At 43.8% G+C, this 25,689-nt stretch overlaps 1 protein-coding gene across 1 annotated transcript in view; it reads left to right on the top strand.

Moving 5' to 3' along the window:
• Nucleotides 1-25,689, top strand: part of POLR3B (RNA polymerase III subunit B) — a 174,551-nt gene that overhangs the window by 49,953 nt on the left and 98,909 nt on the right. The window contains exons 11-15 of the mRNA XM_040345215.1: nucleotides 1,046-1,168; nucleotides 5,462-5,596; nucleotides 17,963-18,124; nucleotides 19,475-19,675; nucleotides 22,580-22,742. Of these exons, the coding sequence (XP_040201149.1) occupies nucleotides 1,046-1,168; nucleotides 5,462-5,596; nucleotides 17,963-18,124; nucleotides 19,475-19,675; nucleotides 22,580-22,742 (784 nt within the window). The remainder of the gene's footprint in view (nucleotides 1-1,045; nucleotides 1,169-5,461; nucleotides 5,597-17,962; nucleotides 18,125-19,474; nucleotides 19,676-22,579; nucleotides 22,743-25,689) is intronic.

Genomic DNA, 25,689 nt, shown 5'->3' with positions numbered 1-25,689 from the left:
CACGATAATGTGCGTTTCTCAGAAGTGAAAGGTCCCAACTTCACTATTTGCGATCTGTTTTCCAAAAAAGAGGAGAACCAAGATAAATCGCCTTCTGCGACTCTGGCTACTTCAGCTAGCCGAGTCAATAAAAGCTTGTGGTCTACTGTGTCGAAGGCTGCGCTTAGGTCCAACAGAACCAGAAGACAAGATTCTCCTTCGTCTGCGGCCTCGAGAGCGTCATCCCATATATATAAAAATAGTGTGTGTGTGTGTGTGTGTGTGTGTGTAGAGAGAGATGGATATCTATCTCTATCCACACACACTTGTTGTTCTCATAAGTTTACATACCCTGGTAATCATAATTTTTATGAGCACAAATGTGTGTGTGTGTGTGTGTGTGTGTGTGTGTGTATGTGTGTGTTTTTTTATTATTATAATGTGAGAGAGACTGACCCACTCTCTATCTAATGCACACACCCACCAAATACTCTCAACACATTTTTTAAATTTCTTTAACTCCCCTGCAACTTTGTTTAGCACCTAAAGGAAAAGACTGATATGGTTGGATAAGGAGGAGCATGCGACTCGCTCCATGCATTAGCGCTGGGCACTATAACAGAGAGCCCAAAGTTTGTGTAGGTTATGACTCCAGCAACACCTACCTTGCTCCTCTGTGTTACATGAGCCACTGATAAAGACTATTAGGAGCTGTGCAAATGCTTATTGCACAGGTATGGTCCACCATTTATGACCGTTGGCCAATGCTGGAGCACATACATTTTGACAGAAAATTACAGAACATAACGCTGGAGGAGATCTCAACACTGAAATGCAAAATAAAGGGATTAAAATGGTCCTTTCTAAAAGGAGGGGAAAATGGCAATTGGTAGATAAATTGTGATTTAGCAAGCTGTCATCCAGTTATGGTTTACATCTGTTATCACAATTTGAATACTTGCGTTGACAGTGTTGTAAAATTTTCCCTTTCACACATCAAACTCTATTGACTAAATGGGGTTGCACTAGAATGTTTGCTTACATTAACAGTTTTTTTTTGTTTCAGGCATTAAAATACATTGGTAATAAGGTGAGGAGACAGAGAATGTGGGGCGGAGGAGGGCACAAAAAGACCAGAGTGGATGAAGCCAGGGAACTTCTTGCATCTACTATCCTGACTCATGTCCCTGTAAGTGACCTACCTACAACCGTGGTTGGCATAGGAGAGAAATTCTCTTGTTTTTATTGCATTGAGTAATCTTCATGCGCCCAGCCAGGAAAGTTTTTATCATGATGAAATTGACTCCTTTTTAAAGGATATTAAATAATTTGTTCATGTACAAAACTGAAGGCAGTGTCCGACCTGTAGAGAACAATAATTGTCTGCCACAGACCTTTTTCAATTGTACTAGGAGATGTGTGCTTACTCAGGGTAATCCGGGCAAATAAACATATCTCCTTACAACAGAGGTGCCTTATTCAGTTATCTTTTGGATCGTAGGAAGGGGCAGTAAAGGACATTGTCCTTTTTACACACAGAGAGCTCGCTCTTTCCTCATTTGCTCACTGGCTCTGATTGACAGCAGCAGGAGCCAATGAGGAGGGAGGGAGAGCTGCTGCTTTCTTGCACATCGCTAGATCAACCTTATGCCTTTAGAACCACTTGCCGACCACGCACTGTACATTTACTGCTACAGTGTGGGCCAGCTGTGCAGAATCCATGTATATAAACTGAGCAAAATTTTATAACATTTTTTTGTGTTTTGCACCTATTTATCATCAATAAAATGCACCTGTGTTTGTTGTCCGTAGCATACGCCTGCCCATACCATAACCCCACTGCCACCATGGGCCACTCTCCACAACGTTGACATCAGCAAACCGCTCACCCACACGACACCATACACTAGAGCTGCACAATTAATCGTTAAAAGAATTGTGATCTGGATTCAACCCCCCTCAGATCTCTATTGCGGAGTTTCCTGATTCTTTCATGTAACAAGTGTAGAGATTTCTCTGCTCACTGCTGTCTGCCAAGTTTTTAACAACATTGTCCTTGCTAGTATATAACTAGAAACATTGTAACTATTTCTTCTTAGATCAAAGGGATAAACTTCTGTGTGTAAATGCAGGCAGTTTTACCACTTAAAGTCTAAATCTTTTTCTGACACTTGTTTCTTACAAAGTTAAAATCAGTATTTTTTTATTTATTTTTTGCCAGAAAATTACTTGGAACCCCCAAACGTGACACGTGTGTGTGTGTGTGTATGTATATGTATATGTATATGTGTGTATATGTATATGTATGTATATATATATATATATATATATATATATATATATATATATATATATATATATATATATATATATATATATATATATATTTACATATACACACACACCAAAAGTTTGGACACACCTTCTCATTCAAAGCGTTTTCTTTATTTTCATGACTATGAAAATTGTAGATTCACACTGAAGGCATCAAAACTATGAATTAACACATGTGGAATTATACATAACAAAAAAGTGTGAAACAACTGAAAATATATTTCATATTCTAGGTTCTTCAAAGTAGCCACCTTTTGCTTTGATTACTGCTTGGCACACTCTTGGCATTCTCTTGATGAGCTTCAAGAGGTAGTCACCTGGCGCAGCACCCCATCACTCTCCTTCTTGGTCAAATAGCCCTTACACAGCCTGGAGGAGTGTTTGGGGTCATTGTCCTGTTGAAAAATAAATGATGGTCCAACTAAACGCAAACCGGATGGAATAGCATGCCGCTGCAAGATGCTGTGGTAGCCATGCTGGTTCAGTATGCCTTCAATTTTGAATAAATTCCCAACAGTGTCACCAGCAAAGCACCCCCACACCATCACACCTCCTCCTCCATGCTTCACGGTGAGAACCAGGCATGTAGAGTCCATCCGTTCACCTTTTCTGCGTCGCACAAAGACACGGGGGTTGGAACCAAAGATCTCAAGTTTGGACTCATCAGACCAAAGCACAGATTTCCACTGGTCTAATGTCCATTCCTTGTGTTCTTTAGCCCAAACAAGTCTCTTCTGCTTGTTGCCTTTCTTTAGCAGTGGTTTCCTAGCAGATATTCTACCATGAAGGCCTGATTCACACAGTCTCCTCTTAACAGTTCTAGAGATGTGTGTGCTGCAAAAGGTGGAAGAACCTAGAATATGAAATATATTTTCAGTTGTTTCACACTTTTTTGTTATGTCTATTTCCACATGTGTTAATTCATAGTTTTGATACCTTCAGTGTGAATCTACAATTTTCATAGTCATGAAAATAAAGAAAACTCTTTGAATGAGAAGGTGTGTCCAAACTTTTGGTGTGTGTGTGTGTGTGTGTGTGTGTGTGTATGTGTGTGTGTATATATATATATATATATATATATATATATATATATATATATATATATATATATATATATATATACATACACACATACACACCAAAAGTTTGGACACACCTCATTCAAAGAGTTTTCTTTATTTTCATGACTATGAAAATTGTAGATTCACACTGAAGGTATCAAAACTATGAATTAACACATGTGGAAATAGACATAACAAAAAAGTGTGAAACAACTGAAAATATATTTCATATTCTAGGTTCTTCAAAGTGGCCACCTTTTGCAGCAGACACATCTCTAGAACTGTTAAGAGGAGACTGTGTGAATCAGGCCTTCATGGTAGAATATCTGCTAGGAAACCACTGCTAAAGAAAGGCAACAAGCAGAAGAGACTTGTTTGGGCTAAAGAACACAAGGAATGGACATTAGACCAGTGGAAATCTGTGCTTTTGGTCTGATGAGTCCAAACTTGAGATCTTTGGTTCCAACCCCCGTGTCTTTGTGCGATGCAGAAAAGGTGAACGGATGGACTCTACATGCCTGGTTCCCACCGTGAAGCATGGAGGAGGAGGTGTGATGGTGTGGGGGTGCTTTGCTGGTGACACTGTTGGGGATTTATTCAAAATTGAAGGCATACTGAACCAGCATGGCTACCACAGCATCTTGCAGCGGCATGCTATTCCATCCGGTTTGCGTTTAGTTGGACCATCATTTATTTTTCAACAGGACAATGACCCCAAACACACCTCCAGGCTGTGTAAGGGCTATTTGACCAAGAAGGAGAGTGATGGGGTGCTGTGCCAGGTGACTACCTCTTGAAGCTCATCAAGAGAATGCCAAGAGTGTGCCAAGCAGTAATCAAAGCAAAAGGTGGCTACTTTGAAGAACCTAGAATATGATATATATTTTCAGTTGTTTCACACTTTTTTGTTCTATTTAATTCCACATGTGTTAATTCATAGTTTTGATGCCTTCAGTGTGAATCTACAATTTTCATAGTCATGAAAATAAAGAAAACTCTTTGAATGAGAAGGTGTGTCCAAACTTTTGGTCTGTACTGTGTGTGTGTGTGTGTGTGTGTGTGTGTGTGTGTGTATATATATTTTTTAGCAGAGACCCTAGGAAATAAAATGGCGATTGTTGCAGGGATTGAAAACCACTAGATTCTCAGTAAAATCTGCGCACAGTACACACAAACGTTTGTTAGGGACATATTTAACCTCTTGATTGCCCTAGATGAATGAATTAGTCACTTGTACAGTGCTACACATGCCAACTGAACCGCCTCCAGGCGCTTTTTTGCAGCCAGTGTCTTCCTGGCTGGTGCGGTCATTTTACCCCGTAGGATCTCGACACAATTGGGACACAGTCGTACACACATATATACATAGTACAGTGATGGTGCATATTATCAGCACTGATCACTGTAGTGATGTTAGTTCCAACAAAGTGTCAGTGTCAAATTGCCTGCTGTCCCGCTATAAGTCGCTGATCACCACCAAGCAAATATAAATTCCAGTATATATCCCATAGTTTAGTTTGCGTGAAAGTTATAGGTGTCTACAATCAATATACACTTATTGGGATTTTTTTTACCAAAGACCTGTTGCAGAATACATTTTGGCCAAAAGATATTTGATTTTTTTTTATTGGATATGTTTTATAGCAATAAGTAAATATATATATATTTTTTCAAAATCGTTGGTCTTTTTTCCTTTTATACAATAAAAAAAAAAACAGTGGTTATCAAATACCACCAAAAGAAAGCTGTGTGAAAAAGATCCGCAAATGTCAGTGTCGCATAGCTAAAAAATGGCCTGGTCATGAAGGGGGTTAAACTTGCTGAAGTGGTCAATATAATGCATATCGCAAGATTGTATTGATTCAGTTGACACAGTACATATTAATTGTATTGTCCATTTCAGAAGATAGAACAGTATGAACATATTACACTGATCTACTGTAATTAAATTATCGCATATGACTGTGTACTGTTATTGGTGTACATCTAAACTTTCGTCATTTTAAAACGCTATTGTGGCAGCATGATGTAAAAAAAATCAATTGTGCTGGGTGATCTGGATTCATTTTATTCTATACTTTATTTAGGTGAAAGAGTTCCATTTTCGATCAAAATGCATCTACACGGCAGTGATGGTCCGCAGAGTGATTTTGGCCCAAGGGGAACATAAAGTGGATGATCGAGATTATTACGGAAACAAGAGATTGGAGCTTGCAGGACAGGTGGGTCCTTTTTTTTTTTTTTTTTTTTTTTTTTTAGTGTTTTATGCGTAAAAATAAATAAATACAAAACCGAACCTATGGGGCATACCCCGGCTCAAGGTGTAACAAGGCACTGCACAACCCAAACAAACCTAAAAAAATAAATACCACTCATAGAGCACTACAACCTTGCTGATAGTTGCCCAGGTTCATGAAAGAGTAATCAAAGGGACAGATATGTCCTATCACATTAGATAATATTATGTATGGGGGACTCCAAGTGATAAGAAGTAACAGATAAATTCGCTACTTATCAATAACCAAATCCTATCACAGAGGTCCTGGAGACCAATTAACTTGCAATTTTATAAGCGGAGTCAATCCAAATGTCCCAAATCTTGTTAAACTTTTTGGGGCAACCACTAGATTGGTGCGTAACTTTTTGAAAAGGCACCACCGAGTTGGAGACTTCAAAAAATTAAGGCAGAGGCAGTGGCAAATTTCCACTGCATCACTATCACCTATCACCTATCATGCCATATAAAACCAATCAATTGAGTCAAAGATCTTCTCAAGATCTAGCCCCACCAACACCCTAGTACAAGACTCTTCAGAAGGCAACTGAATATGTGAAAACACTGCATGCAAATTTATATCGTGGACTTCCCTGGCATAAAGCCCATTTGATCAGAATTAACAATTGAGGGCAGGACCTTCATTAACTTGGTGGCCAGAACCTTGGTGAGTATTATTTTTATTTTCAATTTTTTTTTTTTAAACCAGTAAAAGGCAGATCAAGAACATTACATCTATAATATGTAGACATCAGTATATCCAATTGCAAAGCATATAATATGTCTTATCCGTAAACAAATGTTGAAATTTACATAAACGTCAAGTCATTATAAAGGATAATTTGAGCACGGTTTTAAATTTTCTGCATATAGCCTAAAAAATAGACCACATAGAGCAGTGATGGCGAACCTCGGCACCCCAGATGTTTAGGAACTACATTTCCCATGATGCTCTTGCACTCTGCAGTGTATTTGAGCATCATGGGAAATGTAGTTCCAAAACATCTGGGGTGCCAAGGTTCGCCATCACTGACATAGAGATACGGAGCCGCCCATTCCCTTTTACATTTTATATCGAAGCAAAGGGTTAAGAAGATAAAACCAGAGGAGGAAAGAGGAAAAAAAAGGGGGGCTGTATGGGGAGGGAATAGGGGAAGTTTAAGGTGGTACGATGGTTCGTTACACTGTGGGCATTTAGGAAATGTTGTTTGTGTTGGACGAAGTTATGGACCCAAAGGTGCTTTCCCCTCCTCAGAAAGGGCAAACATAGTTTCCAGATCTAGGAATATTTTTCATATCTTGCGCTGAAAGTTTTAAGTCTTCCATCTTATTGATTTCCTTCACATTTATGGATCTGGCAATTAATAATTTGTGGTTGCGTGTTTTTCAAGTACAGAGGGATACAAGATTTGGCAGCAGTCTACAGGTGACCCACTATTTTTTTTTTTTTTTTTTTTTTTACGGAATGGCTGAAACGTGCAATAAGAAATAAGTTGGATCATCAGGGATCTCATAATCTGTTAAATTTTGTTTTAATTTCCCAGATCTCCTTTCAGTAATATTAAAGCTCAGAGCAAGACCAAAAGATATGTAGCAGCGTTCCTCTTTCCTCCTGGTAGCTCCAAAAACAATCGGTGATATTGGGATAGAACTTGTGTAACATATAAGGAGTATGGTACCACCTCATTAAAATTTAAAGTTGGTTTCCTGAATCTTTGTACATATGGATGATTTCAGAGAAAAAGTTTTTTTGTCGTAAAAGTGCAATTTAGGTCTGTTTCCTATTTCTTTAAGCATATCTGTTCGGTAGGGGTGATTTATAGGTTTTAGAGAGAACCTGTGGCAGAGTTCCTTCATCTGAATAGTATTCCTCAAAATTAGTCATGTTGCGACCAAAACCCCTGTGGGTTAGGTAGAGAATGTAAATAATGATGTATTTGGAGGGCTTTCCAAAAGGTTAATTGTAAAGAGCCTGAGTCTTCTCTTAAAGCTTCAATGGAAAGCCAAGGATTAGTTGCTAAGAAGCGTGATGCCCGATAGTGACCAGCTTGGTATAGCACCGAAACACCTGGCCATGGAGGCCCGGAAGAAATTGTAGGTTTCCGAATATAGGGAGTAGGCCTGTGTAAAGAGATGTGAGCTTATACGAAGTATAGGCCCTAGCAAAGGATGTCATTTCAAGGCATGCGGTAGTTTTTTTTTTGACACCACGGGGCACATTTCAGTGGTATGTCAGATTAAACTTGCTCACTGTGCGCCCAAAGCTTGACAACATAATGACCGTGCCAGTGAACAAGTCTACCTAGATGGGTTGCCTGATAGTATTTTAAGACATCAGGAATTGCTAGGCCTACGTATTGTTTGGGCAACGAGAGTTGGCGGCAGGGGAGACTAGGGTGTTTATTCCTTAAAATGTATTTGGGTGCACAGAGAGTGAACTGGTTTAAAATGATGGGGGAGGTATCCCTATTGGTAGGACTTGAAAATTTTATTTTGGTAAGATGCACATTTTAAGGAGATTGCACCTACCAAACCACGAGTGCAAGCCCTTATGCCAAGTCTCTAGTAAAGTATGAGTTTTGGTCAAGACTGGGGGGGGTGACAATTAAGTTCAAAAGTGCAGTATAGTCTGGGGGGGAATGTATATCCTCAAATATTTCAGAGCCAAATCCATACATCTGAACTTAAAATTCGATTTTAAAGCCTGGAGAAGGAGGGGTGGAACCTCAACTCCCCAATGGCTTCCTATTTACTGTCTGGTCACATTAGAAAAAAAGGGGGGGGGGGGGGGGGTTGTGTGAACTCCATTTAGCCTTGACTTGAGCAGTCGGAGTGGAGTACATCTTGGTAATCCAGTGCATCATATTGTCTCCCAGGCCAATATGGCATTTCCAGTACACTCGATAGAAACCCCTTCTCGGCATCTGTTCCTACATACATACAGTGTGTGTTGCATTTGCTACATGGAGTAGGTTAAGAACTTTAACGGTGTCATCTCTGGCTTCTCTAGCTGGAACTATTCCCACTTGATCTAGGTGGACTATTTGTTGCTAATGATGCGCAAGATGTGTGGCTTGTATCTTGGTGAACAGCGCTTGAGATCAATGTTCAAAAGTGAAATAAGTCTGTAATTGCCAAAAGAGGATGGGTCTTTTCCTTCTTTAGGAATGACGGAAACGTGGGCTTTCAAAGTTCTTTGTGAGTATTTTAAGGTTGTAATTTAGTAATGAGATGGATGTATAGGAGACGCAATGCGTAACTACTTTACCAGACTTCGGTATTAGAACAATATGTGCTTGATACATTGAAGCGGGTAGGACATCTCTTCAAATCGGGTAAGGTAGTCTTTTTGCAATATAGACACTATCTCTGCGGCATATAGCCAGTACCATTCCCCAGGAAGGCCATCATGACCAGGAGTCTTTTCGGTCCGGAAAAAAGTTAATAGCATCCTCTATTTTAGTAATGGCAATTTCAGAGTCCAGCAGGGCTACATCAAACTCTGACAGGGAAGGTAATATTAAAGATCTCAATGCCCTGGATAACTCCTCAGAGGGAACTGAAGACCTAATATACAGCTGCTGATAGAGCAAAATTCCCTTAAAATGTTGACACCACCCCAAATCGTATCTAAGGGAGGGATATCTAGGTGCCGCCACCAGGTTGGCCAAAAGTTTGCAATTCTTATCCCCCATGTCAAACAATTTGCCCTATAAGACCTGTAGCGATAAAGTAGTGAGAGAGGTATAATGCAAGGATAATTCCCGTCTAGCCTGGGATTGGGACATATAGGAGGTCGAACGGAAAGGAATCCATTGCAAATCAAGCTTCGGCTTCCACCACATACTCTTCCAGCCGGACAGTCTTTGCTGTTTTAATCACAGAAATATATTCATCCCTTGTTGTTGCTTTGAAAGAGTCCCAAACCATTGGCAGGGAGGCAGAGGTTTCATTGAGTTCCCAATACAGAGATAATTTGCCCTCCATCGCCTCCTCCACCCTACGATCCCAAAGCCAGCGAGGACCCATCCAACCTCCAGCAACCACCATGTATACCCCCCTAAACTGAGGATGATCTCCAGAGGAGACACCAGCCAGCAAGTGTGAGGCCGCAGAGAACTTTGATAAAAGGGGAGCCATGCAAAAAGCGAGATTAAGCCTCAGACCAGTGTGGTAGGTCGTAGACAGGTAGGTAAAGTTTGTTTTTGTTTTTTTTTGTCCTGGGGATGTTTCCAATGCCATACCTCAGTAAGAGCATGGGAAGTCGCCCAATGAAACAATTTGGGGTCAGAAGTTCTCTGAGGATTAGAGGTATCTAGGGCGGTATCTAGGATCTTATAAACGTTTTTCAAAATTCATAAGAAGGCAGTTTCTTATAGATCACATACAAAATAAAGGAAACAGATAGAGGAGGTACATTAACAAATTTCCAGGAGTAAAATAACACCTCTCCCCCCAGGATCGGTAATAACTTGTTCCACCTTGCAGTTAAGTAGAACGGCCACCACTCTGGCATAATTAGAATAAATGGTATAGAAGGCAAGTCGACCCACAACCACCTCGGCACTAGAATTTTGCTACCAGATAAGTGAGTTTCCTGTAGGAACAGGATATGGGGCTTATGGGACTGTAGATATTTAAACACAAGGGACCTCTTGAATTTACGACTTAGGAGTAGGTCATTTAAAGGCCCTTTGACCTCAAGCATATACTTTGTTCCAAGGTGTTCATAAAAAAGGCTGATTGGCCTTTTTTTATATTTTTTAGATTATATTGATCACAGTTTGGTTCTTTAGACCTAGCCTAGCAACCATCACAATTTACAAAAAGAAAAAATGTATTCACTTGCTTGCTTTTTCGAGGTGTCAGCGTTTCAGATCTTCCTCTGATAGTTGGCAGACACTAAATGCTGCAAAGAGTGTTACATGTAATGACATGGTGCTGATCTGCAGCATGTTCCTGTGAGCCTAGGGCATGGGGTGGATCCTTAATGAGCTGGGCTCACAGGAGTGAGTTGAATGACGATGGGTGTCGTTCAACTTGGAAGAGGAGCGGTACTATACCATAATGATACTAAGTTTACCAATAATATGGCTACAGAGGTGTTGATATCCTGGAGCCGTGAGGCATCTTTCTGTTTGCTCATTTGTTTGGTAAGCCTGGGCTTTAGAACCTATTCAAACTGCACCACTGTGCTGTTGCTAAAGCGCAGCTAAGCTGTGTGTGTGTGTTTTTTGTTTTTTTTGGCACTAAAACGCCTGCATGCTGCAGGATATCATAGAAGTCCAAAGAAGGAAAGTGCAGCTAACCCAGGGTTTTGCCCAAAACACAGAAGTACTTCACCGGGGAAATGTGAAGCCACTCCTAGCAGATTCTGTTCAAGCAGACTCATATTTTATTTTTTTGCAAAATCTTTATTACATTTTTTCATTGGCATACAAAATTAGCCCACGCAGGGGTCCAACCTTTGCCCACGCAGGGGCAGTTCTTCTGATGCGGCAACATAGGGCAAAACATAAACAAACAAACTAACTTATACTATAACCCCAATGTGGGGAGAGGTTCAGTAGAATCTATGCTCAAATTGGTACCAACAGGATAATGCAACATGAGAATAGTTGGGTCAATATACTAAGACTAGAGATATAGTGTTAATCTAGGAATTGGTTACTGCATCAGTTGCAGTGGAATTGTCATCTAGCCAACAGGTCCATACCCTTTTAAATTTTTGTGGACAACCCCTGCCAGAGTAGGTGGCTTTTTACAGGGGTAAACTGGCATTCAATAGGCTTTTCAAGAATCTGACAGAGGGGGGGAGACGATTGTTTCCAGTTCATCGTAATGGTTTTACAAGCATAGTACAATAGCAGGGATATGAGTATTTTCCTGGCTCTGAGCATTGACTGTTGTTCCACCAGCCCCAGCAAACAATATTTAGGATCATAAGGAACATGAGTCTTGGTGACCTTTAGCAATCGCCTGGAGTACTTTTCCAATAATGTTCGATTGCTGGGCAAACCCCAAAAAATTGGAAAAAGTCACCCGGTTGGTAGGAGCAATGTCAGCACGCCGGACAATGTGCCGGTGACATCTGGTGCAGCTTGTGAGGCCTGTAGTGAGCTCTATGCACAATTTTGTATTGGACCAGTTTGTCCCTAGCTGAGATCAGAGGGGAGATGGGAAAGTCCCAAATCTCCCTCCAGTCCTCGTCCAGCTCTGGTATGTCCCCCCCCATTTCCTGTGGAGGGGGGCCAACTCAGGGCCGACAGCAACCAGCGGACCCGTGAACCTGAGACATGGGTTTCTCCAAGTCTTTCACCCGAAGGGTGGATTCGGGCTCCGAGTATGCCAATTCAACTGGTTGGCCTAAGAACTGATACCTGTAGGCATGAGCGATTTGAAGATGCCTAAAATGGGCCCCTGCAGGCACATTCAATTTAGAACCAGACTCCTATTTTAGCACAGGATGCGTCTAAACTATTTATTTTTTAACCACCTCAATACAGGGCACTTTCACCCCCTTCCTGCCCAAGCCATTATTCAGCTTTCAGCGCTGTCACACTTTGAATGACAATTGCGTGGTCATGCAACACTTTACCCACATTTATAAAAAAATTATATATCATTTTTTTTCTTTTTTTACTAGTAATGGCGGCGATCAGTGATTTTTTTTTTTATCCTGACTGCGATATTGCGGTGGACATATCGGACACTTTTAACACTATTTTGGGACCATTCACATTTATACAGCAAACGGTGGTATAAATATGCACTGATTACTGTGTAAATGTGACTGGTAGGGAAGGGGTTAACCACTAGGGGGCGATCATGGGGCTAAATGTGTACCCTAGAGAGTGATTCTTGCTGTAGGGGGAGGGGACTGACTGGGGGAGGTGACCAATCTGTGTCCCTATGTACAAGAGACACACCATTCGGTCTCCTCTCCCTGACAGGATGTGGATCTCTGTGTTCACACAGAGATCCACGGTCCTGCCCAGTTATTAGGCAATCATGGGTGCCTGGCGGACATTGCGGCCGCGGGGCACGTGCTTTGGGTTCCCAGTAACGTGGCGGTTGTGCGCACTCCCCCTAGTGGTTCGGCAAGGTGAGAACGTCATATGACGTCCTCCCAGAACTAGAGCATTATCGTCCTGCTGTCAACTGACGGCGGGCGGTAGTAAAGTGGTTAAAGAGAAGGTATCACCCATATATTTTTTTATCGTATAATTTTTTTTTTTTATTCAATTATTTCATTACAGAAAACAAGAAAAACATAAGGCACCAAATAACAGGGTTGGACCGCCCAATATTTATTTCAGTTATGAGACCAGGGAGATGAAGCTCCATACTGTAATGTGAGGGGCCCTGGTAGGAAAACATATTTTTTCTTTTCAACTTACTATGTTAGACTTAAGTCCAAGTTGACTTTTTTTTTTTTTTCATCAACATGCTGCTGAAATGGTCACTGGCAGTAAAATGCATCTTTTTTTTCTTTCCAAAAAGAAGTCGACACAAAACAAAAGACTTACATTTTTCACAATGGGATCAGATCTGTGGAAAACACAGCCCAGGCAACAATGCGAACATAAGACGCTATTGTGCAGGAAAAGAAAGGGCCGAAAACAAAATAATGTGGTTTTGCTGCTAATTTCACACCTCATGGGAGCAACAAGGATGAAATGGGTTCCAGCTTTAGATAGCAGATGTGAATATGCAGCCAAGCAATATGATTATTATTATTTATTTATTTTCTTTCGGCAGCGATTTAGTCTTTGTCACCAGAGGATTGGTGTAGGCCTCAAGCCAGCAGCCGAAGTGTTAGCAAAACCCGCCGATTGGAGACTTAATCTTTTCACCCTACCGTCTCCCTCTTCCTCGCCCGTTCATTATTCGCAAAGCATTACTCTCCGTCTCTTTTGTTTCGCCATATTTTTTTCTGCCTAATACAGCTCGCTTTGTGTGGAGGAGATACGACGCAGGCCCCGAAATCCAGCACCCTGCGCGGCGAGGGATTTCTACCTTGTGACAAAAGAATCCTGCCTTGACTTCATAGATTGCCTAATCCCAGCTGTTGTGATAATGTAATTAAGGCGGCCTAATGTCTTTAATTTTGCAATTGGTTTGTGTGAAAAGGAGAATTTGGCACTCTAAAAAGCTTTAGCGCTAAATAGCAATCTCAGGGCACCTAATTAGAATTCTCTGACATTAAGCTAATTGGTGAAACTGTTGCAGGGATTTAAATTCTTAAATTTTTTTTGTCCCCCCTCCCTCTTCTGTTATTGCTGTCTTGTAAACTATAAAGTCTATTAAGGTGCTTGATTAACCCATGCTGCGCTGGAAAGATGTAATTCTTTAAACTGAACTCCATGCAGATTACAGACCAAAATAAAAAGCCTGGGGCGTGGCCTGGACATGGCTGAGTGAGGAAGCAGAACTTTGGAGCTCCCGGCCTTGTCCTCCCCTTTACCGGCCAAAGAACTGAAAATACAGGCATGCAATCTGCCAAAAAAGCAAGAACAGAGTACCAACCCGACTCACCCGTTCTGGTGCTAAAACAGGCGATTTACACCGTTATTTCAACCTCCAGACGCCGATCTCACCCGGAGCAAGAGTGGCGGCGCCAGGTGGCAACCCTCATGGCGGCCCTATAGAGCAGTGGTCATCAACCCTGCCCTACAGGGCCCACTAACAGGCCAGGTTTTATGTATTACCATGGGGAGATTCAGTCTAGAATACTGCAATCACTGAGCAGCAAATTAGATCACCTGTGTATTTCAGTTATCTTGCAAACCTGGCCTGTTAGTGGGCCCAGTAGGGCAGGGTTGATGACCACTGCTATAGAGGACCCGGACCAAGCCATCTGGACCTTCTACCTGGATGATATGACGGCAAACCCCGCCACGCCGAGGACACCGGAGACGCAGCCAACCATGTCAACCTCAGCCGCGGCTCCGGGAGGTATGTCGGCGGAACAGGAGATACTCAAACTCGAGGAGACTCACCGACGGGACTTTCAGGAAGTACGGGCGGAGGTGTCCACGCTGACGGACAGGGTGTCCACGGGTGAAGGATCGTTGGCAGGCTTAGAGCGTGACAGGGACCACCACAGGGATGCGGCGGTCACACTCCAACTACACCTCGAGGCGGTTGAGGACCGGAGCCGCCGCAACAACTTGCGGCTCCGGGTGATACCGGAATCGGTGGACACCGATGCCCTGAATGACACGCTGCTGCAGCTGTTCCGTGACGTGCTGGGAGACCCGTAGGAAGTCCTGGAGGTAGACCGTGCACACCGCGCACTAGGTCCGAAGTCGGCTGACCCAGACAAACCCCGAGACGTTGTATGCAGGCTGCTTCGATACGCACAGAAAGAGCGCATCATCCGGGGAGCATGGGATCAGGGTGAGGTCCTTCTGGATGGATCGGCGGTCAAGGTACTGAAGCCCGTTCTAGACCTAGCAAAACCACGCGGATTCACCTACAGGTGGGGTTACCTGCTGGCAGTGACCTTCAGGAAGGATGGAGCGGTATTCACCGTCCAGACGCCGGCGGACCTCCCGGCCCTTATTCTGTTCCTGGAAACAGATCGGATTCCTGTCCCCGATTGGTTGCAAATCCTGCCTCGCACTCCTGGAAGATCGGGCCCCTCGATGTACAGACCTGGGGTGGGCGAAGGAGACACCGTGCGCCCTCGGGCGGAGAACAACGTGAGTAGGCCGCAACTCGCAGACTTCAGTGTCCGTCCCCCCCCCCCTGTTATGCCAGCGGCCTTCCCCTGTACCGGTACCCCAGAAATCCTCATGCTGGTCTGACCCATGGGTTGCATGACACCATGTCCCCTTCTGCCTGGGACGATACAGCTTGACCCGGAACCCCCCCGCCGGCCTGTTTCTCCCCCCCCCCCGCGTGGCCTCCGTGCCCGCCGTTTGCGGGGGTGGGGGGTTCGGGCCACCGATTTGAGCGCTGGCCGACCTACCCTGTACAGTATGTTCTTCAGTACGCTGTTAGAGCGTGCCCTGGGTTCTCAGAGGCCGGACCGTGGACCGCGGGGCCCGGGCCTCCTCGCCCCCACCCGGGGATGACGGAGGTGACTACCTCCCCCTGTACTGGCTGGTATATGGGGGCACTCAGGAGGAAGGGTCCAGGAACAGCGAAGAGGGACCCAAGAAGAGGAGGATCTGGGCTGCTCTGTGCAAACCAAATGCACAGGGCAGATGAGTATAACATGTTTGTTAATTTTTTATTTATTTTTTAAATGGAGACTTTACAATCACTTTAACTTTAAAATAATGTTAAGATGCACTCACCCTTGAAAGGGATAAAATGTCCCTAAAGCTGGCTATACACCATGAATTCCAGCCAGTTTTTGATGAACTGGCTGACATTTGAGCCATGGTGGTGCCTAGGACAGGTAAGTGTCCTTATTAAAAGTCAGCAGCTACAGTGTTTGTAGCTGCTGACTTTAAAAAAAAAAATCACAGGTGAAACCCCGCTTTAAGCAGGTAAGTATAACTTGTTTGTTATTTTAATAAAAAATTGCCTTTTAGTAACGCTTTAATGTTTACAAATATGCCTATAAAAGTTAACGGCTGTTTTAACTAAATATGGCCACATTTAGGCTGCATTCACACCTAAGCGACAGCCGCGTTCGCGTGTAGCGGCAGATTTGCCGCGAGTACAAATGTTTCAATTTTTTTTTTTTTTTTCCTAAAAGTATTCCCATTGCTGTCTATGGGAAAACGCGCCTGTCGCGTGAAAAAAAGGGTCCGGGACTTTTTTTCAGGTGACAGGCGTTGCGCGTCTATGAGATGTGAACCATCTCCATAGACAGCAATGGGAATTCTCCCCTCTAGCGGCAGAAGCGTCCCGCGTCGGGCGTTTTGTCGCTTAGGTGTGAATGCAGCCTTAGGGCAGTGCACCTCCTTTAAGTCCATGGGGTATCCAGGCCCCTAGCCATGGAACAATATCCCCTGCAAGGCTGTCGGTACAGTAGGCAGCAGGGGAGATTGCTCCATCCACGCTGTTTTTCACAGATGGGAGAATCCCAAGGGCTGAACGAGAGAAATCCCAGTGTATTTTCAGTTTTATCTGTATTCCCAAAGACCATCTTCAAGGTGTGTGTCCAGCAGAGGGGCTAAAGCCTGGTAGACACTAATAGTTTGGGTTGAACGAAACAAAAAAAAAAAAACTGACCGCTCCGGTCGGACCCGCTGTAGTAACAATCCAACGTTCGTATAGCGATCCCCCCGGCTGAGCTGTTGTCTTCTGACATGGGGACACCCCCACCAGAACAGGGTGCTGATCAGGAGCTGGTCGACCGCTGCTTTTCCAGCATGCAGGACAGAAGCCACCCAAACAGCCGGCTTGTGTCGGACCGGCTGACATGCACACGGCCCGAATATCTCCTGACATTTGCCCGTGTGTACAGAGCCCAAGTTCCCCTCCCCTGCAGCCATCTGACAACATAGTTGAGACGAAGACTTTCACTTTACAGTGGCTGCTTATCTCGGATCTGAACACTTTTTTTCTTGAGAACAGCTGCAGCAAGTGGAATGTAGAGGGATGGGTGTCTTAACATGCCCTCTTTCCCTCTGGTGTGCTCGAAGCCAAGACAAGCAGGTGTTATAAAGCGACCTCCTCCTTGCTAGCTATGTTGTCATATGATTAAGAAGGGGCACCCAGTCTGACCTCACAGCTAGGGTTAGTAAGCACCTAGCAAGATGGTACCAAGTACTACATGTAGCTTATCCCACTGGGGACCGAGCAGCTGAAAATTTAATTTTATAGTTCTACTTTATTTCTTTTTTATGGTTGTGGATTTCTTGACCATTGTCGTACCTTGATGTTCACTTAAACTTCTGTATTATAAACCTGTTCTATTAAAAAGATGTTCCATTTCTGTTTAAAATATGTTGATCAATAGAAGCCATGAAACATAATGGAGATTTGTTGCGATGAAGGCGGCATCAAATAAAAATGGAAATACTTTGATACACACTCGGTGTATATGGCCTGTCAACCTGTTCATATATTTGTAACGCTTGTCTTTGAAATCCTAGTGATCGTTACATTATTAGAGGAGCCACCTCCAAGCTCTGTCTCCCATAGACCCACCACTCTGCCTTTTTACTGCTGCTAGCTTGTAGGGCATTCCCACTAAAAATCTCATTTAACCCTGCCTGATGCAGCTCATTGTGGAGATTTCATGGATTTTTAAGGAATGTATAACATGGCTTTTAATATACCTGTTTGGACATCTGTATCTGGTTTAGTTTAATGTGGGTCCTACTAAGCATAATCATTTTTGTTTTAGCTGCTTTCCCTCCTGTTTGAAGACTTGTTCAAAAAATTTAACTCTGAGATGAAAAAGATTGCAGATCAAGTGATTCCGAAACAACGAGCAGCCCAGTTTGATGTTGTGAAACACATGCGACAAGACCAAATCACCAATGGCATGGTGAATGCCATATCTACGGTAAGGGCTGTGTTTACCAGTACAGTTTTTTATTTATTTATTTTTCATTTAAAGTAGTCCAGTAGAGTGGATATCCTGAATTGTGGTATGTGTTTTTTTTTTTTTTTTTTTTTCTTCTTTGCTTTATGTTTTTTTTTTCTTCTTTGCTTTATGTTAAGTTCTCATTTTGCTGTGTTTGTAAAATCCGAGAATTGAAGGGGAAAAGTGTCACGTTCTCTTGCTAGAAATAATAAATTTACACAGGCTACCAACAAGCTGTTTTTTTTTGTTTTCACCCAATGTGGTCAGTAAACCGAGAAATTTTTTATTTCTTTAAGTGATGTGCTCTGACAAGGCTGCGCTGATGGGCAACCTTGATGGGTGACCCTGAGAGTCAGTGCCCTGATTATCAGTGTAAATGTCCCCTGTCAGAATTGCCATTAAAGCGGTGGTTCACCCTAATGAAACATTTTTTTTTTTTTTTTATAGCATTAAATTAGGCATAGTAGCGCGAGCTACAGTATGCCTGTATTGATTTTTTTCGCCCCGTACTCACTGTGCAATCCTCTATAGAAGATTCGGACTCCCCGCGGGGAATGGGCGTTCCTATCAAGAGGGAGGATGATTGACGGCCGGCTAAGGCACGTCACACTTCTCCGGAAATAGCCGAAATAGGACTTGGCGCTTCACGGCGCCTACGCATAGTCTGTGTGCAGGCGCCGTATAGCGCCGTGAAGAGCGGAGACCTGTTCCGGCTATCTTCGGGGAGCGTGACGTGCCATAGCCGGCCGTCAATCATCCTCCCTCTTGATAGGAACGCCCATTCCCCGCGGGGAGTCCGAATCTTCTATAGAGGATTGCACAGTGAGTACCGGGCTAAAAAAATCAATACAGGCATACTGTAGCTCGCGCTACTATGCCGAATTTAATGCTCAAATGTTGTTAGTGTGGGTGAACCACCACTTTAACCAGCTCTCCTGTCCAAGTCTGCACAGCTAATCATATGGTAAAGGGCCACTGTGATTGGCCTTTACTATCATCTTTGACTATCTGTGTTTGAGGGACACATCGATCACAGAGCGTGATGGACGGATGCCCCAGGGACCCAAAGACCGCCATATGGGCATCCATATACGCCTTCCCAGCACTAGATGACCGCGCTGTAGGCGTCTTTTGGCTTTAGCACGGTTGAGTTAACCGTTCGTCTGTTAACTACTTCCCACATGTACGATGAGAGCACCTGGTTCCTGAAGCTTATGCCTAATACCTTTTCTCTTTTTTGAAACTTTATTAACCTTTATTAGAAAACTGAACAAAAGCATTATTGTTTCCCCTTTAAAGGAGTTAATGTGTTTTTTTTCTTGTTTGCAGGGGAATTGGTCACTGAAAAGATTTAAAATGGACCGTCAAGGTGTGACGCAAGTGTTGTCTCGGTTGTCTTTTATTTCAGCTCTGGGGATGATGACTAGAATCTCTTCCCAGTTTGAGAAAACGAGAAAAGTCAGCGGCCCGCGATCCCTGCAGCCATCTCAGTGGGGGATGTTATGTCCATCTGATACTCCTGAGGGAGAGGTGAGTTTTTTACTACTAGTATTATTTTATTTATATTTCTCTATCTCACCAAAGCTTAGAGGATCTTCACCCTAGAAACAAAAAACGAAAAACTTTTATCAAAGGTTCATTTACCTGTCGAAGGATCCAGCGCTGTCCACGCCCGGGCCGATTCTTCACCGGTCTTTGGGTTCCTGGCACTGGCATCTTTAGTGTGGGAAGCCACTGCGCTTTGTGAATGGCCCTGCAGCCTTCTGGAACCTGCGACATGTCCCAAGAGGCTGCGGGCAGAGAATGGGGGGCGGGCAAATTTCACTCGGATCGCCTACATATCAAAACTAGGTACCCACTCTACCCCCAAAAAAATGTAATGTGCCAAAAGTTGTAGAGGAAAGCAGAACGTTCCCTTTTTTTTTTTTTTTCCTTTCACGGACTTCAAAAAGACTTGACAGGAGTTTTAACAATTCCTAATTTGGCTGGTGTGTGTGTATTTGGGGCCACTCGCCTGCACATGTCAGATTAGCACCTGCGTCTGTGTTCGTACAGCTGATGCGTCCCCATAGAGCAGTGTTTCTCAATTCCAGTCCTCAGGCCCCCCCAACAGGTCAGGTTTTCAGGATTTCCCTCAGATGAAAAGGCTGTGGTGATTACTAAGGCAGTGAAACTGATCAAATCACCTGTGCAAAATAATGGAAATCCTGAAAACCTGACCTGTTGGGGGGGCCTGAGGACTGGAATTGAGAAACACTGCCATAGAGTAACAGGTGGCTCTAGACACCCAAACAAACTGCTCATTCACACTGTGGGCCAGAGCACCCGTGAACTATACATTTTTTATTTTTTTTGTTTACTACATTCTGTTTAACCACTTCCCGACTGCCGCATGTACATATACGTCGGCAGAATGGCACGTACAGGCACATTGGCGTACCTGTACGTCCCTGCCTAGACGTGGGTCGGGGGTCCGATCGGGACCCCCCCCCCGCTACATGCGGTGGTCAGGTTCCCTCAGGGAGCGATCCGGGACGACGGCACGGCTATTTGTTTATAGCCGCTCCGTCGCGATCGCTCCCCGGAGCTGAAGAACGGGGAGAGCCGTATGTAAACACGGCTTCCCCATGCTTCACTATGAGGCTGCATCGATCGAGTGATCCCTTATATAGGGAGACTCGATCGATGACGTCATTCCTACAGCCACACCCCCCTACAGTTGTAAACACACACTAAGTGAACACTAAATCCTACAGCGCCCCCTGTGGTTAACTCCCAAACTGCAACTGTCATTTTCACAATAAAGCATTTTTTGCTGTGAAAATGACAATGGTCCCAAAAATGTGTCAAAATTGTCCGAAGTGTCCGCCATAATGTCGCAGTCACAAAAAAAATCGCTGATCGCCGCCATTAGTAGTAAAAATTTTTTTTTATAAAAATGCAATAAAACTATCCCCTATTTTGTAAACGCTATACATTTTGCGCAAACCAACAGATAAACGCTTATTGCGATTTTTTTTTTTTTTTTTTTTTTTAACAAACATAGGTAGAAGAATACGTATCGGCCTAAACTGAGGAAAAAAATAATTTTTTATATGTTTTTGGGGGATATTTATTATAGCAAAAAGTAAAAAAATATTGCATTTTTTTTCAAAATTCTATTTTTGTTTATAGCGCAAAAAATAAAAACCGCAAAGGTGATCAAATACCACCAAAAGAAAGCTCTATTTGTGGGGAAAAAAGGACGCCAATTTTGTTTGGGAGCCACGTCGCACGACCGCGCAATTGTCTGTTAAAGCGACGCAGTGCCGAATTGTAAAAACCCCTTGGGTCATGTAGCAGCATATTGGTCCGGTCCTTAAGTGGTTAAAGGAACCCAAAGATGCTTTTGGACAGCAGCATTCAGTCTGGGGGTGGGGAGGGGTGTCTTAGATGCACTAGCTGATTTAAATACACTAAATAACTTTTAGCCAAACTTCAGCTAACCATTTATAAACGGTTACACCAAACAGGTTTTTTCCTTTTTGGGATGAAGGTTTTACATAAATACTAGTTGACCCTTGTAAGCACTCCTGTCAGCTGCAAATGGTTTGTCTCAACCCTCTGCTACATCAGCTTGTTCTAAAAAAAGATGCAGCCACCACATCCAAGAATTGGCAAACAATATAATATTTGCTTTTGAGTTTAATACTGCTTTAAACTGAAGTGCACTGCCACTACCCTCCACAATTTAAATCCGCACTGGACCCAGAAAAGGCAATCGGCATCTGATGACGATTGCGGATGCCGGGCACCTGATAAATGGATCACAAGTCAACGCTGGATATGCTGGGCAGGTGAGTATCTGAATCCATGACCGCGATGCATGACACGTAAGTGTAGCAGAAATGTTTAAAAATTGATGAGCGACTGAAGTTTCTCCAACGTAAGGCCCGTACACACGATACAAAAGTCGGAAGTAAAATTTTGTCCGAAGAACGATCTGCTGATTTTCTGATCGTTAGTACGGTGCTTTCCGATTTGTCGTACGACAAAAGCTGCATGTCCAGACTCTAACATTTTTGTCGGATGTGAACACCATGTCTGATTTTAATTAAATTAGTACGGTTTTCGTCCGAAAAAAAATCGCAAGAGCAAGACTACGTATGCTTAGAAACGAAAGAATACAAAACTATTCAACACATTACGTCACTTCTGAAGTTGTATTCTGTCGTATGAGAATTTTTGTATGGTTAATAACCTCTTCACTTTCGACATGAGACTAGCATGCAACAAAAAACGGACGAACGGTCGTCCAAAAATCTGATCGTGTGTACTAGGCTTTACTAGTATAGCCATGGCAGCGTGCATGCATTTTTAGAGGGAAAATGTTTGCAATGGTGAAGCTTAATGTCACCTATAAACTAATAAAATGACTTTCTTTACATTCTTCAGGCTTGTGGTCTAGTGAAAAACCTTGCGCTAATGACACATATCACTACTGATATGGAAGATGGGCCTATCATAAAGTTGGCTGGAAATCTTGGCGTAGAAGATGTTAATCTGTTGTGTGGCGAAGAATTGGCTTACCCCAATGTCTTTATTGTCTTTCTCAATGGTAATTTGCAGTAGTTGTTAAGCTTTTAAATAAGAATTTTCACATGAAGTACACTTATCTATGCTAAATATCTACCTCATCTGCAGTAAGTTTAAAGGATAAGATGACCTTCGGGAACTTGTTACATGCTCCACCTGTTTTTAGGATGGAACATGATGCATGTTCCCGATCCCCCGCACCCCCTTTGACAGCAGGCCAGGGATCTTCTCCCCATACCTGCTGTCGCTATTTGAAAATAGCAAAGCCTGTTTTGATATATAGCACATTGTATTGTTTTTCTATTCTAAAATCGCAATAAAAAATGAATATAAAATAAATAAATAGCACAGCCTTGTGTAGAGATCCCTGTGAATTGATGAACTACAAGTACCGACAGCCTTTGCGGCTGTTGGCCTGTAGCTCTCAATGAACTACCAGGATGCTTTTAAAGAAACACTAAAGATAAAAATGTTTAAAAAAAAAAAAATAACAAACATGTTATACTTGTCTCCACTGTGCAGCTCGTTTTGCACAGAGTGGCCCCAAACCTGGTCTTCTGGGGTCCCTAGGTGGCTGTCTTGGCTCCTCCCCGCAAGAACTAACCACCTTCATGTGAGCGAGCTTGCATGGTGGTTAGTTCTTGCGGGCACGCTCCAGTGATGCAGCTGGCGGCGGTGAGCTGGCGGTGAGCCAATGGCTGCGCTGCTTTCAGTCAACCAATGAATGAGCCTGCATGTTCACGACGCAGGACTTTCGATGGGTCGGATAAGTCATCGGGGGCTCGAGGAGCCGCTAATCCACAGATGTTTTCACCTTAATGCATAGAATGCATTAAGGTGAAAAAACGTTTACCTTTACAACCCCTTTTAAGCACTTGAGTGGTGCATTGAGTCTTCCTGTCAGTGTGAAACTGCCCGCCTGTCCTGCATGGCACCCACGATCTGATTGTGGGTGCAATCCTTTCCAGGTTTCTACAAACCTGTGTACCAAGCTGGAGTATTGAGTTGCTTTAGGTTTTAAAACATGTTTTCACTTTTAGGGTCTCGTTCACACCACACGTGCATAAAAACTGATGGGAAAAACATGCCGATTTTCACTTGCAGAGGCGAGAGTCGCATTAGTTTTCATGCAGGTCTGAGTAATTCACAGACTGATATCACATCTTGTGTCCAGATTCTCTCGTCCGTGCCCATATTCTATCTCATCAACGCCCTACATTCTTGCCACCTCATTTTTGCAGCCATTCTGATGCTGCCTTTCTTTCCTCCTCATCTGTGCCACTATTCTGTCTCCCACCATCAGTGACTGGCCACATTCCACCTTGCAGCAGACATACCCGAGTGGCAGCATTATCACAGCCGGCATTGGATGTGATGGAATGTAGGCGGCATCATAGACACTCGGCACCGCTCTGCCTTCTCTCCCACTTCCTGTCACACGTGGTCATGCAGAGTTGTGAGGAAATATGCAGACATGCTACAAAATCCCGCACCGCTCTGCACGGGACATCACACCTGCATTTTGATATGAACATGACAGTAGAAAACCATTATTTTCTGTGTTTGTGAAATATTAGGGGTCTAAACCCCTGATATCTCACTCTTGTGATAGAAAAGGGGACTGAGAACATTCCTCAATCTTTCTTTTTAGCCTCAACTGCACTGCCTAATTAATGAGCAGGAGGCTCTATCTATACGGAGGCTCTATCTATACGGAGGCTCTATCTATACGGAGGCTCTATCTATACGGAGGCTCTATCTATACGGAGGCTCTATCTATACCAGGGGTGGGCAATTATTTTTTCGATGGGGCCACATGAGAAACTAAAAATATTTTGGAGGGCTAAAAGGCTAAACTCAATACTGCATAAAATCAATTGTATTTCTTTATAAAAAGCAGTAAATATCATTGTTGGAAAACTGGTACGAGTACTTGTTATAGACATGGCACAGGAGGGGGACAGAGGCTGGGGACATGGCACAGGAGGGGGACAGAGGCTGGGGACATGACACAGGAGGGGGACAGAGGCTGGGGACATGACACAGGAGGGGGACAGAGGCTGGGGACATGACACAGGAGGGGGACAGAGGCTGGGGACAGGCAGCCACTGTTTAATCAATAACAATTCATTAAACAGTGGCTGCGTGTGATGGCACAGTGGTTGCGTTTGATGGGCACAGTGGCAACAATTGATGGCACAGTGACTGCGTGTGATGGCACAGTGGCTGCATGTGATGGCACAGTGGCTGCATGTGATGGCACAGTGGCTGCGTTTGATGGGCACAGTGGCTGCGTTTGATGGGCACAGTGGCTGCGTTTGATGGGCACAGTGGCTGCGTTTGATGGGCACAGTGGCTGCGTTTGATGGGCACAGTGGCTGCGTTTGATGGGCACAGTGGCTGCGTTTGATGGGCACAGTGGCTGTGTGTGATGGGCACAGTGGCTGCGTGTGATTGGCACAGTGGCTGTGTTTGGGAACAGTGGCAACAATTGATTGCACAGTGGCTGCGTTTGATTGGCACAGTGGCTGCGTTTGATTGGCACAGTGGCTGCGTTTGATTGGCACAGTGGCTGCGTGTGATTGGCACAGTGGCTGCGTGTGATTGGCACAGTGGCTGCGTGTGATTGGCACAGTGGCTGTGTTTGGGAACAGTGGCAACAATTGATTGCACAGTGGCAACAATTGATTGCACAGTGGCTGCGTGTGATGGGCACAGTGGCGACAATTTATCTGTCCAATCACGAGCAAGGGGGAGTCACAGACACTCCCCCTTGGACGGATCTGTCCAATCGCGAGCAAGGGGGAGTGTCTATATGACTCCCCCTTGCTCGCGATTGGACAGATCCGTCCAAGGGGGAGTGTCTATGCGCGGCGGGGAAAACAGCTGTTCAAACGAACGCTGTCTGTAATGTTCCCCGCCGCGGCGGCGATTTCGGCGGCGGGGGGGGGCCGGATTAAAAGGTCCGC

This window comes from Rana temporaria, chromosome 3 (genome assembly GCF_905171775.1).
Source record: "Rana temporaria chromosome 3, aRanTem1.1, whole genome shotgun sequence".
In the NCBI taxonomy this organism is placed as follows: domain Eukaryota; kingdom Metazoa; phylum Chordata; class Amphibia; order Anura; family Ranidae; genus Rana; species Rana temporaria.
This window is presented reverse-complemented; position numbering and strand designations above follow the sequence as displayed.